General features: G+C 42.6%; 1 protein-coding gene across 10 annotated transcripts in view; it reads right to left on the bottom strand.

Annotated features, from left to right (window-relative positions):
* The window catches only part of GRIA3 (glutamate ionotropic receptor AMPA type subunit 3), a 402,836-nt gene that overhangs the window by 134,570 nt on the left and 254,181 nt on the right, over positions 1-14,085 (bottom strand). For 4 of the 10 annotated variants that reach the window (XM_083797757.1, XM_083797756.1, XM_083797755.1 and 1 more), the window contains one exon: positions 12,190-12,348. In XM_083797757.1, coding sequence (XP_083653883.1) covers positions 12,190-12,337 — 148 coding nt within the window. In that variant the 5' untranslated portion in view covers positions 12,338-12,348. Of the gene's footprint in view, positions 1-12,189; positions 12,349-13,001; positions 14,065-14,085 lie in introns of those variants that run through there. The other 6 variants (XR_014572094.1, XR_014572095.1, XM_083797752.1 and 3 more) reach the window with 4 other exon arrangements.

Below are 14,085 nucleotides of genomic sequence, written 5' to 3'. Positions count from 1 at the left end.
CAATGCTTTTACGCTCCTCTGTGACTGCATTCAAAGTGGGAATTGGCCACAAAACCAACAAAACCCAGTTTGGGTAAACTGGTAAAACAAAGTCTCTCAATTTCAGGTAAATGGTCAGACAGCAGTGTACCCCACTATTAGCCCAAAGTCCTTAATGAGAGCTTAGACGAAGAGCCCTAAGTGGCCACAGGCCTTTGTAACAGAGCTGTGCTCCTGCAATTGGCACTAACTGACCCTCTGGCTGGCAGGCTCGGCAGAGCAGCAGCCAGCAGCATCTGAACTGCAGGCCCTTCCCTGCCACACCAAGCAAAGTCACAGGGTCCTGGTCATCTAGGAGGCTTGATCTCAATGCTTTATACATCTATGGTATCTATCATCCAGGAACAAGACAGGCAGGACAGCATGGGAGCATCTTAAACTGCTATTGCCCTTCCTACACCCATTTTGCAGAAGGAAACCACCTGCCTTTGGGGATTTCTGATACTTTTTGCAAGTGCACTCCACATACACTGAATTACATGGCTGAATTTCTGGGAAACTGAAGTGATAGATTCGTATTTTACAAGCAGCTTTGCCCAACCTTCTTGAAAACACGATTAATAATCAATATTGGTTACATTATTGCCAAGAAGATTTCAGTCTCCTTAAAGAGAACCCTGCAATAGGTTGAATTCAGCCCAGCACACACAAAAATTACTCAGGACTGATATAAGCATTTCAAGAGACCGCATGGTCGAAAGGAAGAATTATATTAATCCTGCCTGCAATTTTGTCCAGGAAGATGCCATTTTTAAATTCATGTGAAGATCCTGATTAAGGCAGAGTATTCCAGAGCAGCAGACACTGGAATCAATTAACAACGCAATTCTTATTAACACAGGGAATCTCCAGATATTATCAAGGAAGTATAAAATCTTTTCAGAAAAACCTGCAGGGAAAAACTAATATCAAATTGCATCCACCAGTGTATGCAGAGATTGCTTCAACCCAAACGCATCTTATGTGAAAGAGGGGCTCCCACTGCAGAACAACACAGTAAGAATTTAAGACAGGAAATGCAGATAATTTATCTGAATAAAGCTTCCAAGAGAATAACTGATTTATGTTGATAGCGATCCAGGCTGGAACCTGACCAGGCTGCACAGGTTAGCAGCACCGCTACTCATGAAAAATAATGGGGTGTTTGTACAGATGAAAGTAGGTTAAAATGTTAGCTTTATGCTTCAGCCAAAAGACCCTCTTTTGCCAGAGACCTGTTCTTGAATTAGCTCTAGAGCGACTCAGAGAAAGGTGCCGTGTTTTTCAATCAGAACTATCATTATTCATGCAAGAGACACAATGAGTTAAATTTCACAGGGAAGTCTACAGTCTTTAATGTCACCCAGCCTCTATTCATATGAGAATTGCAAAATCCATAAACTGATGCAGAGATAGACAGAAAAGTAGTGAAAGTTTCACAGCTACAAAAATACATATATGTGGGAAAAAGAGAAAAAAGAAAAATAAAAATCTGGAAGTGGAGATGGTATAAGCGACTCCTGTTAAAAGCAAGGTCAGCACTTTGCATTGGAGACTATTTGATTTACTCTATTTTGTTTCAATTGAAAAACAAAATCTTTCCTTGGCAGATTCTGCTCTACACAGTCTATTACAGACACTTCTGAGATACCCAGCATCATTTATAAAGGGACACTTATTACTGCCGAACGTGAATGTTTTGTTAAATTTCCCAAAGTTCCAAGAGGAAATATGTGCGATGCTGCACAAGGGGATATTCAGCTGGCTGCTGAAGTCAAGAGCCTGGACAACCTGGGCAGTCCTGGGGGAGAGCTGTGCTACTGATTAAGATGCTCCATGTCTCCCTTGAAGTATCCATGGGCTTTCCTGGGACGTGCACCCCCATTTACCCAGTGTCTTAGAGCCAGGAATACCTCATGAAGGACCACTCTGTTTTTACCCCTTACTGGCTTCTCTCCTTCAAACTCCCACAGAGCCACTCCAATTCATCCTGGTGTAAATCTGATCAGAATAAGACCTCATTATGCATCGTGACTGTCCATACTTATTATATGGGATACAAAAAATGTTTTTTTGTTTTTTGTTTTTTTTATGTTAGGGTAGAACAACGAAGCATCAAAACATTTCAGTCCCAGTGGTCCTTGCAGATACACGTATAACCACGTATCACCGCTTGTGATTTGCTTTTATGTTACATAGCACAAAAAACAACCCGCAGCAAAGCACACCTGATGCACGTGAAGGCACATTTTTGAAACAAGACATTGTAATCATAGAAAACATGGTTACATTTACAACACCTGGCATGTAGTAAAGCTATACCGATTTGTGCTTTAAACAAGGTAACTTCTGCACCTGAAGTGCTAAACTACAACAGCAGAAAACTTCAGAGGTTTAACTGGTCTCTTTTTGATCAATTTTGGGCTTATATCACTGCCTCTCCAGGTAATAAAGTAAGTTGCCTGTAGATGGTGTGGAAAGACGTGCTATACATACTTGAACTGACAAAAATTGTCTATCCATAAAATCCATCACATGCAGCTTGAACTACATACCCTGAAAAATGCAGACAGCTTCTTCCAAAACACACACACACACACAATTTTCACATCCATCATATATGTCTTCAGAAAAATTGGACAGAACAGGTGCTCTTACACTGAAAAAGGCAGATTCTTGTCTGCAGAAATATTATGCTAACTGATATAGGCTTCACCAAATCGTTTCAGTCAGGAAAAAGAAAAAGTACAAAACCCAGAAATCAACATTTTCAAAACACAACATTTGGCTTTAGCTTAAACTGAATCAAATTTTTGAAGTCTAAAACTATTTAAAAAGCTTTCAATTCTCCAATTTTCTGGCTGATCCCAAACTAGTCGTCAAAACCTTTTTGCAACTACATCTGAAATGAAAGGCCTGTGGCTGACACAGCTGCCACCACTCCTGATCACATGTGGTTCTGAAATCATGCAGTGCGATGCCCTGGGACATACAATCCATTTGGGGACACCCAGCAGTGCAGTGAGAGAACGGCGCTATGGAGCAACATGGCCTGAGCTGTCTGAGGTGCTCGAGGCAAGCAGGTGGAAAATGCCTTCGGTCATGCTGACACAGCACTTCGCTCTGCTGCCACGGCTACCATAGAAGAGAGACGGGATCTGCTGGCATGGGACGATCATGCACAATTTTTCTCTTTAGCACTGTTTTTTACACATGAAGAAGTTATAAGAAAATAAGCACAAAAAGCAATGCTTTAAAAAGAAAATCAAAAGTAAGATAGCAGATATGCTGACTGCTTGGCCATTAAAGGAGGCTGTAGTGAGGTGGGGATTGGTCTATTCTCCCACGTGTCTGGTGACAGGACGAGGGGGACTGGGCTAAAGTTGCGCCAGGGGAGGTTTAGGTTGGATATTAGGAAGAACTTCTTTACTGAAAGGGTTGTTAGGCATTGGAATGGACTGTACAGGGAAGTGGTTGAGTCACCACCCTTGGAGGTCTTTAAAAGACGTTTAGATTTAGAGCTTAGTGATATGGTTTAGTGGAGGACTTGTTAGTGTTAGGTCAGAGGTTGGACTAGATGATCTTGGAGGTCTCTTCCAACCTAGATGATTCTGTGGTTCTGTGATTTAGTGTTTCCTCAGGTCCAACTCCTTTTGACATACTCCAGAATCGAAGAGAAGCCACCCTGGAGGTGTCACCAGACCACTAAACAAACTCTTTGGAGAACGATGGTTGAGTACATTAGACTTGCAAGACAATTTTAAATCCCCTGACCAGTTTAGATTCAATGCAGGGTTAGACCCTGGGTCAGTCCTTTACAGATCAATGGACACTAATTAGCTCTCATCCAACTGCTAGGACAAAAGAATGCATATGAACTTGAGCTTTCTGACCATCAGACTTCATTACAATCCAAACTTGGTGACATAAGTGGTAAAGCCTAAGAAGACAAAACTCCTACAACTGATAAAAATCAATATTTTACCATGTTCTCATGTAGAGAGGCTAGGGAAAGTTCATCACTCAAAAAAAAAATAAATCAATTTCCATTTTTCCCCAAGCCGTCTCTCTCCCTGCACCTATGGCCCTGCCAAACAACAACAAAACAGCAAAAGAGTATTAAGGAGTTTACCATACACATCAGGGTGCAAAGACCAATCTGGATCTGTGCCACAATGCAGCAACCCCATGATTCGCAAGGTGTGTTCACTAAGGCATTCACTGCAGCATCTCTCTTCAACTCAGATCTCTGATACAAAAAGCACACAAAGAAATCATGGGAGCAACAACCCCTGAAATGCACTGTTCACACTTACTGGAAAAGCTAGCAGCTGTGAGATTTCGATTACAATACATTCTACAAACCCCACAGAAATCAACAGGCAACACCGCTTCCAGTAAAGACACTTCTTCCTACCCCGCCCAAATCTGAGCGTGGGTCAGACTGGCAAGAATCAGGCACATGCTGTGCTGTAAAGTGTGGACCATACTTATAACAAAGATCCAGCACGTGTAGGAGGCAAAGAACTTTTCCAGTATTAAAACTTGATTTCTTTCCAACTGCTTTGCTTATTTCAGGTGAAGAGCTGAAGAATTCTCCTTTGTAAAGTGATAGATTGGCTTGCTGTACAGTGCTGACACATGTTCTCCTAGGTCCCTCGGTGGGAACATGTCTTCTTCTGGCAAGGACAGCAAATTAGTAAGTGCTGATTTCTTTTTTTTTTTTTTTTCTTTCTAGAAGCATGATGAGTATATATAAATATACATATATATATTCTAGGAAGGGCTAGGAGTAGAAGAAGTGATCAATTAAATGGCAACTTAGCCAAGGCTTTCCAAGTTTTTAACTCCAAACAGCCCCACAGTCTCTGTCTTGTACAGGTAAATTGTATTACTCCTGTACAAGAAATACCAAAATTGTGCTACCAGAAGTAGCAAATGGACTTACTCCAAATCATGATAGGAGCTATCAGATATCCCAAAATTTCTGAAGATCAGCCCCCTAACTGCATGGCCTGGGCCCAAAATGCATGATGTGTGCAGATGACAAAACTGGTGAAATCAGCATGCACAGATCAGTCTGGGAGAAAGAGGAATGAAAATAAAGCAAGCATATGTGGAATATACACTGTCAGACACTGGATATACATTTCCCAGATACCTGCGTAACATTTTAAAGACAGTTCTTGTATGAAAATAGACTAAAGACAAGGGAGTTATCATGCAGCCCAGTTCTTGCATTAAAAGGGATAAAAGACAGTGATGTCATTGTGCAGCCCTGCTTTTTTTTTTTTTTTTTTTTAAATTCCTGATGAGAATTTCAAACCACATTTGACTAAACTCCATCAGATGCAAGCCCAATACATGGGCTGGACCAAGCATCCAAATGTAATCATGTAATGTACAAGTGAACGTGTTGTAAATTCTGTTTGAAAATAAATAAATAAAACCAACTTTCAGCACATCTGAAGCATCCACATAGTCTAGCAAAACAATTGCACTTATGTGATCAGCTAGGTCACTCCATTCCAGCAGAAGGGTGTTCACCTGGGCTATTATCCAATTCTAGGAGAGTGATTCACCTTTTTTAGAAGTGCCTGGGCAACTTATCCGCAACGCAGTGCCACTGCAGGTTGATCCTCATGCATAAGGGCCTCCGTGCCTCCTGCAGTGTGTGTGTGGAGGGCTGCACACTGCCATTCGCTAATTTAGAAGCAGTTAAGAAGTTATTAAAGCACATCCAGTGCCTTGGACTCCACAACAGGGATATGCATGAATGGCTGCTAGGTGGATTCATTGATACAACTCCTTCCTACATTTACTCTTCTTTACACAGAAACCTTCCTGCCTGTTTCTCTCTTGCTCTGTGTACATATGATATTTTTACCCCTAATGATTACATCTTGGTGCTGTCAACTAAAAATGCACACAGTATTTGAATGTTTCACATATAGATATGTGTGATAAATGATATCCAATACACACACTTGGTGCTACAGAGCTATCTCCAAACTCCCTGAAATAGAGAAAGGTCAGAGTATGGACCGTGAAGCCGTGTGATAGTTACCAACCTTCACTGCAATACCTATGAACAACTGAACAGGAGCTGCCTACTTTAGAGTCCTCATGGTAGGACTGCACATGAAAAATTCCAAGATTATTCCAACTTTGAGGTTTCTAAGGGATCTGATATTCTGAAGATAAACAGTAATACAAAGCTGGTAATATAACTAAAGGAAACGACTCTGATAGGAATCAACACACATTTAGAAGAATGGATGAAATCTGGAAATTGCTTCATTGCAGCAATCACCACAGAGTTTCAAAGAAACTGGTTTGGTGTGGATCAATCTTTTTTCTATTTCTATTTTTGGATGGTTACATTGTTCTAGTGGAGGTACAAGCCCCTGTATAGCAAATGTAAGCTTTATGACAATAGGTATGGAGCTATTACATACTTACAAGCTCTCTCGCAACAGAGGCCTCGGCCATCCAGTGTTCTGTACTTTACAGCAGCACAGGAACCACTGACTCTAGGATGAATCTTAAATGCCAAATACAAAATCAACATAAACATCTTCTTCGCAATAAATGAACATGAGTTTTCAATGATATTGTTTGTCTTGATTTGAAACTGAACTATGAAACAAAACTGTCTCTGCTTTAAAAATAACATACTCTAATAACATTTTAAGGATGCCTAACCAAGTCAAAATTAGCACTGCAGAATGGGTAATGACAAAGTATGTACTTTAAATGGAAAAATGTTGAATTGCTGGATTGTGACAATAAAAAAATCTCTAAAGATACATCAGTTGCCTTGTTTCACACCTTCCTGCATAACAATCCTACACTTGCAGTGGGATGGCCTCCCACCTCCCAGACACTGAGCACAGTGAGCCCAGAGGAAAGAAACCCACTATTTTCTGTGGCTTTTGGACAAGCTCCCAAGTCAGCCTTCAAAAAAACTGTGCTTTTCTGTCATTGTTAAAAGCTGCTGACACATGCTTGCTTCCTATCGTGGCATCTCCATTTCCTCTTAGAGATAAACTATAGCTGTCGCACACTTTAGTGGGATTTGGAGTTAATCAGTAGCTCTCCAACCCATGCCAATAGTCTCATGGGTCATCCAAACCCAATGCTATATAGGAAAAGTGAACAAATTGATCTACGCATCTGCACAAAATCTTTCTGAAATTGAACAAGTAAATGGGTCTCTTCATCATGCTTTACTCTTCATCCATGTGGTGAATTCACAGAGCTTCTTCAAGAAAGTGTCCATTCATATGAGATTTTCTACTTTCTCTACGGTGCGAGTTAAATTTAATCCTAACAGCTAAACAACATGTAAATGCTTTTGTATGTAGTGGAAGAGAAGAGAAAGGGAAGCCAACTTTTTTTAAAATTAAGATATAAGAAAAACTAATTTGAAACAACATGGTTCCTTCTGCTAACACTGAGATAACATTTGCTGTAATGACAAATCACCTGCTCTGCCATGAACTGGACACAAACTTTAGTTGGAACTCTCTTCTTCACCTTTTCATCTATCCCAATGTTGCAAAAGCTTTGACTCCTAAGCTAAAGCCAGCTAATTTGCTTTGGCATACAGCAGTAACATACCGTATTTAACAAATTCCACAGCACAAAAGGCATTTTGGGGGATCTGTAATTAACGGAACAGTGCAGAAAGCACATTTCTAGGTGTTTTACTATGGAATACTGGGAGAAAGCACAGTGCAATCTGTACTGGGAAAGCTGGGCACCTACCCTGCAGTTTCTACTTGAGCAAAACCACCGCTACATGGCCCAAATTTGGCAAGACTGTCAGAGACACGCTTATGCTTTTGGCAGAAGGGAACTGACCACTTTCAGCATCAGCATCCTTTGCCAGCTGGCCAAAGAGTACACAGATGCAAGGGAAGCAAATTGTCTGCCCACTGACAAAAAGAAATGGTGAGCAGCACCTAAGGAAATACTGTGTGTATGCATGCATGCACATGTGTGAGTATGCATGTGAGCATATATATATATTTATATATATATGAAATTGTGCTTTGGGAAAAGGAATAAATACAGTTAAACTGAAAAAATTGTCTGCTACTAGCCCTATGGTGTCATTTTCTGTAACATTCTCACAATAACAAATGGGCCTTTCTTCAATTAAAATCTTCCTGAATTTTCAACATTAAATAAAGGACTGCAGGATGCTAAAGAAAGATTTTTAAAGAAAGGCAGAAATCTGACTCCTATACGATCTGTTAAAGGATTTTAGCAACTTAAAGTAAGGACGTAATTACATTTTCTTTTTTTTTTTTTCTTTTCTTTTCTTCAAGAATGAGTGCCTAGGGAAAAAACATCATACCAAAATTTGGTAAAATATAAAAAGAGCCTTCCAGGTTCAAAAGATATATGAGAAATGACTTAGAAAAAAATAATGGGACAAGAATTTGTAGTCAGTAGGCTAGGTTTAGCTGAGAGTGGGAATCTGTAGATTTAATTAGATTCTGCAATCAAACTCCCTTTCTCCCGTACACATCCCATCACTATCATTACATGATAAACAGATTTTTATTAAAACTAATGCTTTCATTTGAGAAATTCCGTGGGGACTATGTATAACGTTGACTTTGCTTTTCTAAATATTTCTTGAAAATTGTACGTAATGCATGAACACATTTGTTGGCTGTAAAGGTGTACAACAGCAATTTTTTGCAATGACAGTGCAGAGAGGGAATATGAGATCTGTGTGCTAATGAGCTGACACTGCAGAGGCTAGAGCAGTGTTAGTATAGTGCACTACAAGTGCAGAGCAGAAAGACATACGTGGGTTATTTCTAGGGAATATGATCTACAGAACTGTACGCATAATTCAACATTAATACTAACATCCTTCATCAGAGATTACAATAAAAATGTGAAAGATGTTTCTAGCAATGAATTTATACATTTTAGTTGCTATATTCCTATTATTTTTTTTAAAAAGGCAGCTCACTCTCTATGTGAGCATTTTTGAAGAAAAGATAAAATATCCATATTTTACTTCATTTTATACATTCACAGCTCAATTTAACTTTCTTCCTTTCTGTTTTTATTTTTCTTCTTTTTTTTCTGATGGCAAAAAGCTTCCTATTTTAAGAGATACAATAAATCCTGCCAAAGCCAACTGATAAACTTTAATTCGCCTTTAAATACACTGGAATTTTCCTCTGTGCTTGCATTTATTCTCTGTGAAGATATCATACAGCTAAATAAATAGATGGGTAGATACACACAGAGTGGATGAATGCCGTATGCATGTGTGTAAATTAAATATACAGACAGAGGCTCAGTGCTAGCAGTGAAGCAGGGAATGCATGTACATGAATCAGATTATGCATCATTTAACTGAAAAAGGAATGAGAAGGAGGGGCTTAGGGCAGGAATTTTCTTTTGCTTCTCAACAACTTTGTTCTCATGTTGGGATATTGCCAAATCAAGCCTACTAGAGGTGGGCTTTTTATCTCTGGCTCATGAGGATACTTCAGAAGAGATATTTTTTCCTGCCTCTGGAATGCACCAGATTGCAGCAAGTAGGATGTGCAATGTACAGTAAGAAGCTAAGTCCTTTCTGAGCGGAGCCCCCCTCAATTCCCCCACACACGAACACTTACAACAGCCACTATCACATAATTCAGAGCAAAGGAGAATGAAAATTATTAATTTATGGATACAGACCAGTACAGACACTAGGCTCAACCTACACATGCTACTTTCTCTGATTTCCCTTTGGTTCCTCTATATATCCCACCACAAAGTCAGTCACAGTCTTTCTCTCCGGTGAAGGCAGTCACAGTCACTGCAGCTTTCTCTCATATGGATCCCTGCCAATTGCAAATATTGATCAAAAGGTTGTGTGACAGCACCGGAGACAATTTATGCTTATCTTCAAGAGAAGTAAAAATGTTGTGGAAAGAATTCCTTCATGGCAGCACCCTGAAATTATCTGCCACTCCACTAGGAAGCGAGGATGGGACTAAGGGTATTTGGGCCAGAATCTTTTACATGTTAGCCATGCAGTGTGAGGAGCTTATTAGTTTATTAGTTCATCCTGATGCATCGATATGCACAAGCATTCTGACTTTCAAAGACAATTGCTTGTATATCTGAAAAGAGCAGCTTTTTTTTTTTTTTTTTTCAGTTTGAGCTACTTAGACCTATCTAGCTAGTGACTTGGACTCACTGTATTATTTTTCTGTCAACAGTATTACCAGATGTTTGACGTAGCTATGGACAAGGTCACCTTTTCATTTTCTTTCTCCTGTTTCTTTTTTCACGTCTTCTATTTTTAAATAGGTTACTGTAGGTTGGTATTCTCTGATCTACGGTTTCTCCAGAGATTTAAGTTTTCCAAATTTTACTACTCTGGTAATGCATGTTGAAATACGCAGCCCTATTCTACAGAACAGCAGCTCATCCTGCTAAAATCACCACAGCTTTCACTAAGCAATGACAAAAATCATTAGATGTCAGAAGATGAGAAGCACACTGACTAAATAATACATTGACTGCCTCTGAATGAACGTGTGGTTCACTGGTCTTGGTGGGATCTGTGAAGAAATGCTGGTAGAACTTTTAAAAAAACAATTAATCATTAATCACCCAAGCAGTTTAATGTATTTACTTTAAATCCATATAATTGATATTTAGGAAACTATGTTTGAGATACAGCCCTCTTGAAGGGATTACACTGATTAAGGATTAATAGTCAGATATTTGTTGTAAGAGCTGTTGAGGCAGGATAGGATTAGTAAAATAAGATGCAAAGTACAGACACGCTTATTTACCCTTTTTTTCCCCCACTTTACAAAATATTTTAATTGGATATAATTATAGCCCCCCCCCCCAACTTTCAAAGGTCCTACTTCAAAGCCCTTTAAAAAGTGTAACGCTGCACTAACAAGAAGCAGTCACATGGGGGATATGTTTGAATATGAACCCCAAATTTGCCCAAGTAGTTCCTTACTATATATTTTCTAACCACCACATTTCTCAGAAAATACCCGAAATCCAAGGAAGAATCAAATATCTACTCCTCTAGCCTTCCTATTATGTAGCTCAGGGGAGGGTAATAAGAGCTGTCTAACAAACAAAACTGAAAGAATATATTCAAAACATGAAATTGTTTTAAAACAGGACACAGTAGTTCTCAGCTCACCAATACTCTGGTATTTTAGTACAATGCTTCCTCTTTGAAAATTTTATACTGTGAATATATGAAGAGGAATCTTGTTCATACCAGAAAGTTAGTACATTGCATTCAGGGGTTCTTTAGATCACGTACAGACATATTTCTGTATACTGCAAAGTGCATGCAACTACCTTGCAAGAGGACTCCATTCATTTTCAAAGGTTTACGATAACAGCTGCATAAAACTGAATATGGACATATCAGTAAAAGAAATATTCAGGAGCCACTATTGGTAAAGGAATGCTTTTTTAAACGCAGAACACGCACTGGTCTTTCAGAAAGGGATTTCGCATTTTAACACCATGATAATACTACTCAAAGTTCTATTTTGCTTCTTTTGTTAATAAATGCTCAAATTATGCATATGAACTGCTTGTGCAGAGCTATTTCTCATAATGCTGAGCATTCTGATTCCATTTTCTCTCCCCTCAGCTCTAATGGTATTCATCAGTTGACAGACTCTTCAGTTTTTAACAGGACTTTCACTGTAAGAAAACAAGGTGGTATTTCAGGGCAGAGGAGGTAAGAAAGCCCCTCTAGTTCTGTCCCCTGAAGGTCACTTGTGAACAGCTGTTTCTGATTTACTCCTACATAGTATTATTTGCAAATTATGCTGCTTCACATGGCTAGGCTGTAGCCTTAACAGAAAAGGGATGTTACTTCAGTGGCAAATAACTGATCATGGCTACACAGTGCTGCTATATAAACAACATGGCTGTTTTTCTGGAAAACAAAACTAAAAGGATTGGAAAAAGTGGTGAGAGAACTTTCCCCAAGGTATTATTCAACCACATTATGCCGCAAATCCACTAAGCCTCGTGTCAGTACACACATTTGTTGCACTGTATTCTATGAACAAGTACACAAGGCTGCCAGGGAGAAATCAAATGTAAAGACAGATAACAAAGAAATATATTTTTTAAAAGCATGTATTTACTTACAAGCATTTGTCACTGAAAAACTGTTGGAAGAGTCCAAGTGGTCTACATGATAGTTCAAATGGAAGGGCTTTTCTGTGGTGTTTTGGTTCGTGTTGTATAACTGCACTGCAAATCGAAACGCGCTGTGCTCCTGAACAGTGTTCCTCATGAAAAGTCCACCTAGGATGAGAGAGAAAAACGGGAGAGGGGATAGAAGGTATTTCAGAATGAATTGTTAGCAAAAGCAGCGGTAGTAAGTTACATTTGCATACTAGCAACCTAGGCGTGAGATCATCATTTGGGCAGAGCACACGCACGAAATGCCAACCCTGAAGTTCGGCTGGCGAAGCCCCCCGTAGCCCCCTGAGCCCTGGGGGGCTGCAGGTGGCCGCCGGCACCCCCGAGCCCCAGCCTCTACCCCTGGGGGGATGAAAGACCCCGGCCTGAGCAGCGGGCGCCGGGCTCGCGGTGTGACAGGCGATGAAGGGGAAAAAAAAAAAAGGCACAAAACCCTAAGTTTTTCACTCGCACGCCAGCAGCCTGACGGCTCCCTCGGCCACAGGTTGAGGGCACAGCGCTGCGCTTCACGCCGCCGCTCCTTAAACCGCTCTGCGGTCCCGCACGGAGACGGACCCCAGCCTCCCGTCGGTCCCGGGGTGAACAGCAGCCGCCCCAGCAGCCCGGGCACCGCTCCCGCATCTCCCTGCCGGTGCGGTAAGGGGCCGGAGCCGGGCTGGCCCCGCGAGCAGCCGCGGCCGCCCTCGCCCCTTTTCCCCGGCCGGCTGCTGCTGGCTTCTCCCCGCCGCCCCCCGGCGCAACTGGGTGCCGCTTACCGATGCTGATGGTGTTGGGGAATCCTCCCCGAGCCTCCTCCAGCAGCCCCGCCAGCAGCAGCAGCAGCAGAGTCCGGGGCGCGCTCTGCCCCATTTTCTTCAGCCCCTGCGCTTCAGCCCCTAGCACGAAGCGGGCGGCTCGGGCATGGGCGCGAAGGGAGCCTCGGAGCAGCCAACGGTGGTGCTGATGCTGGCGGAGGTAGCGGGGAGGACGATCCCCTCCTTTCTTCTTTTTCTTTTTATTATTTTTTTCCCCTCAGATCCCTCTCCTCTTGTCTTCACCCCAGCCTGGCAGGGCTCATTGGCTGCGAGGTTTGCCTTTCTCTCCCCACCTTGTCTCCATCAGTGCCCCCCCCCCTCCCCCCCCCCCCAGCGCATGGGACTTCCCCCAAAGATGGTGGGGAGCGGAGCCGCCGAGGCGCTCCGCCCGGGCCGGGAGGGGGAGATCGATCAAACTTGGCGGGGGGCGGGCTCGCAGCCGCTCGGCCTCCCCCGGCCCCCGTTGAGGGGCTTACGGGCGGCGGCAGCTGACCGGCCTCAGGGGCTGCGTCTGGTCCCTTTAAAGCTGCATCGCCTGTGCGGGTGTGCGTGTGTGTGTGTGTGCGTGTGTGTGAGAGTGAGGGAGAGTGCGGTGCGTGCGGCTGCCTGAGGGGAGGAGGAGAGCGGAGGGAAGGGGGAGGCGACGCAGAGCCGCGGGGAGGGTGAGGGGATGCGGCCGGGGTCCTGGGCCGGCATGGCGGGCGGCTGAGGAGCCGCAGGGACCGGGGGCAGAGGGCGCCGTGAGGGCCCGGTGCCGCCGGGGAAGCCGGGGCTGAGGGCGAGGGCCCGCCTGAGGGGAGAGGGAAGCGGCAGGGCAGGGACAGGGCCGGGGATGGCACAGGGCAGCGGGAAGGGACGTCAGGACGAGTTTATCCCGCACAAGGAAATATTAGATCCTTCCAAACGTCCTCTAAAAGAGAGAAATCCAGCAAAGTCTCTCCGTTGCCCCTTATGCTGTGCAAAATGACAGACCCGGAGTAGCAGAGATGCTAGATCTCCACAGGGAGCAGGCAGACGGGTGTCAGGCACCCCATGTACCTCTTGG

Source organism: Anser anser (genome assembly GCF_964211835.1).
Source record: "Anser anser genome assembly, chromosome: 13".
In the NCBI taxonomy this organism is placed as follows: domain Eukaryota; kingdom Metazoa; phylum Chordata; class Aves; order Anseriformes; family Anatidae; genus Anser; species Anser anser.
Note: the sequence above shows the minus strand (reverse complement) of the source record. Positions and strands in the feature narration are given on the sequence as shown.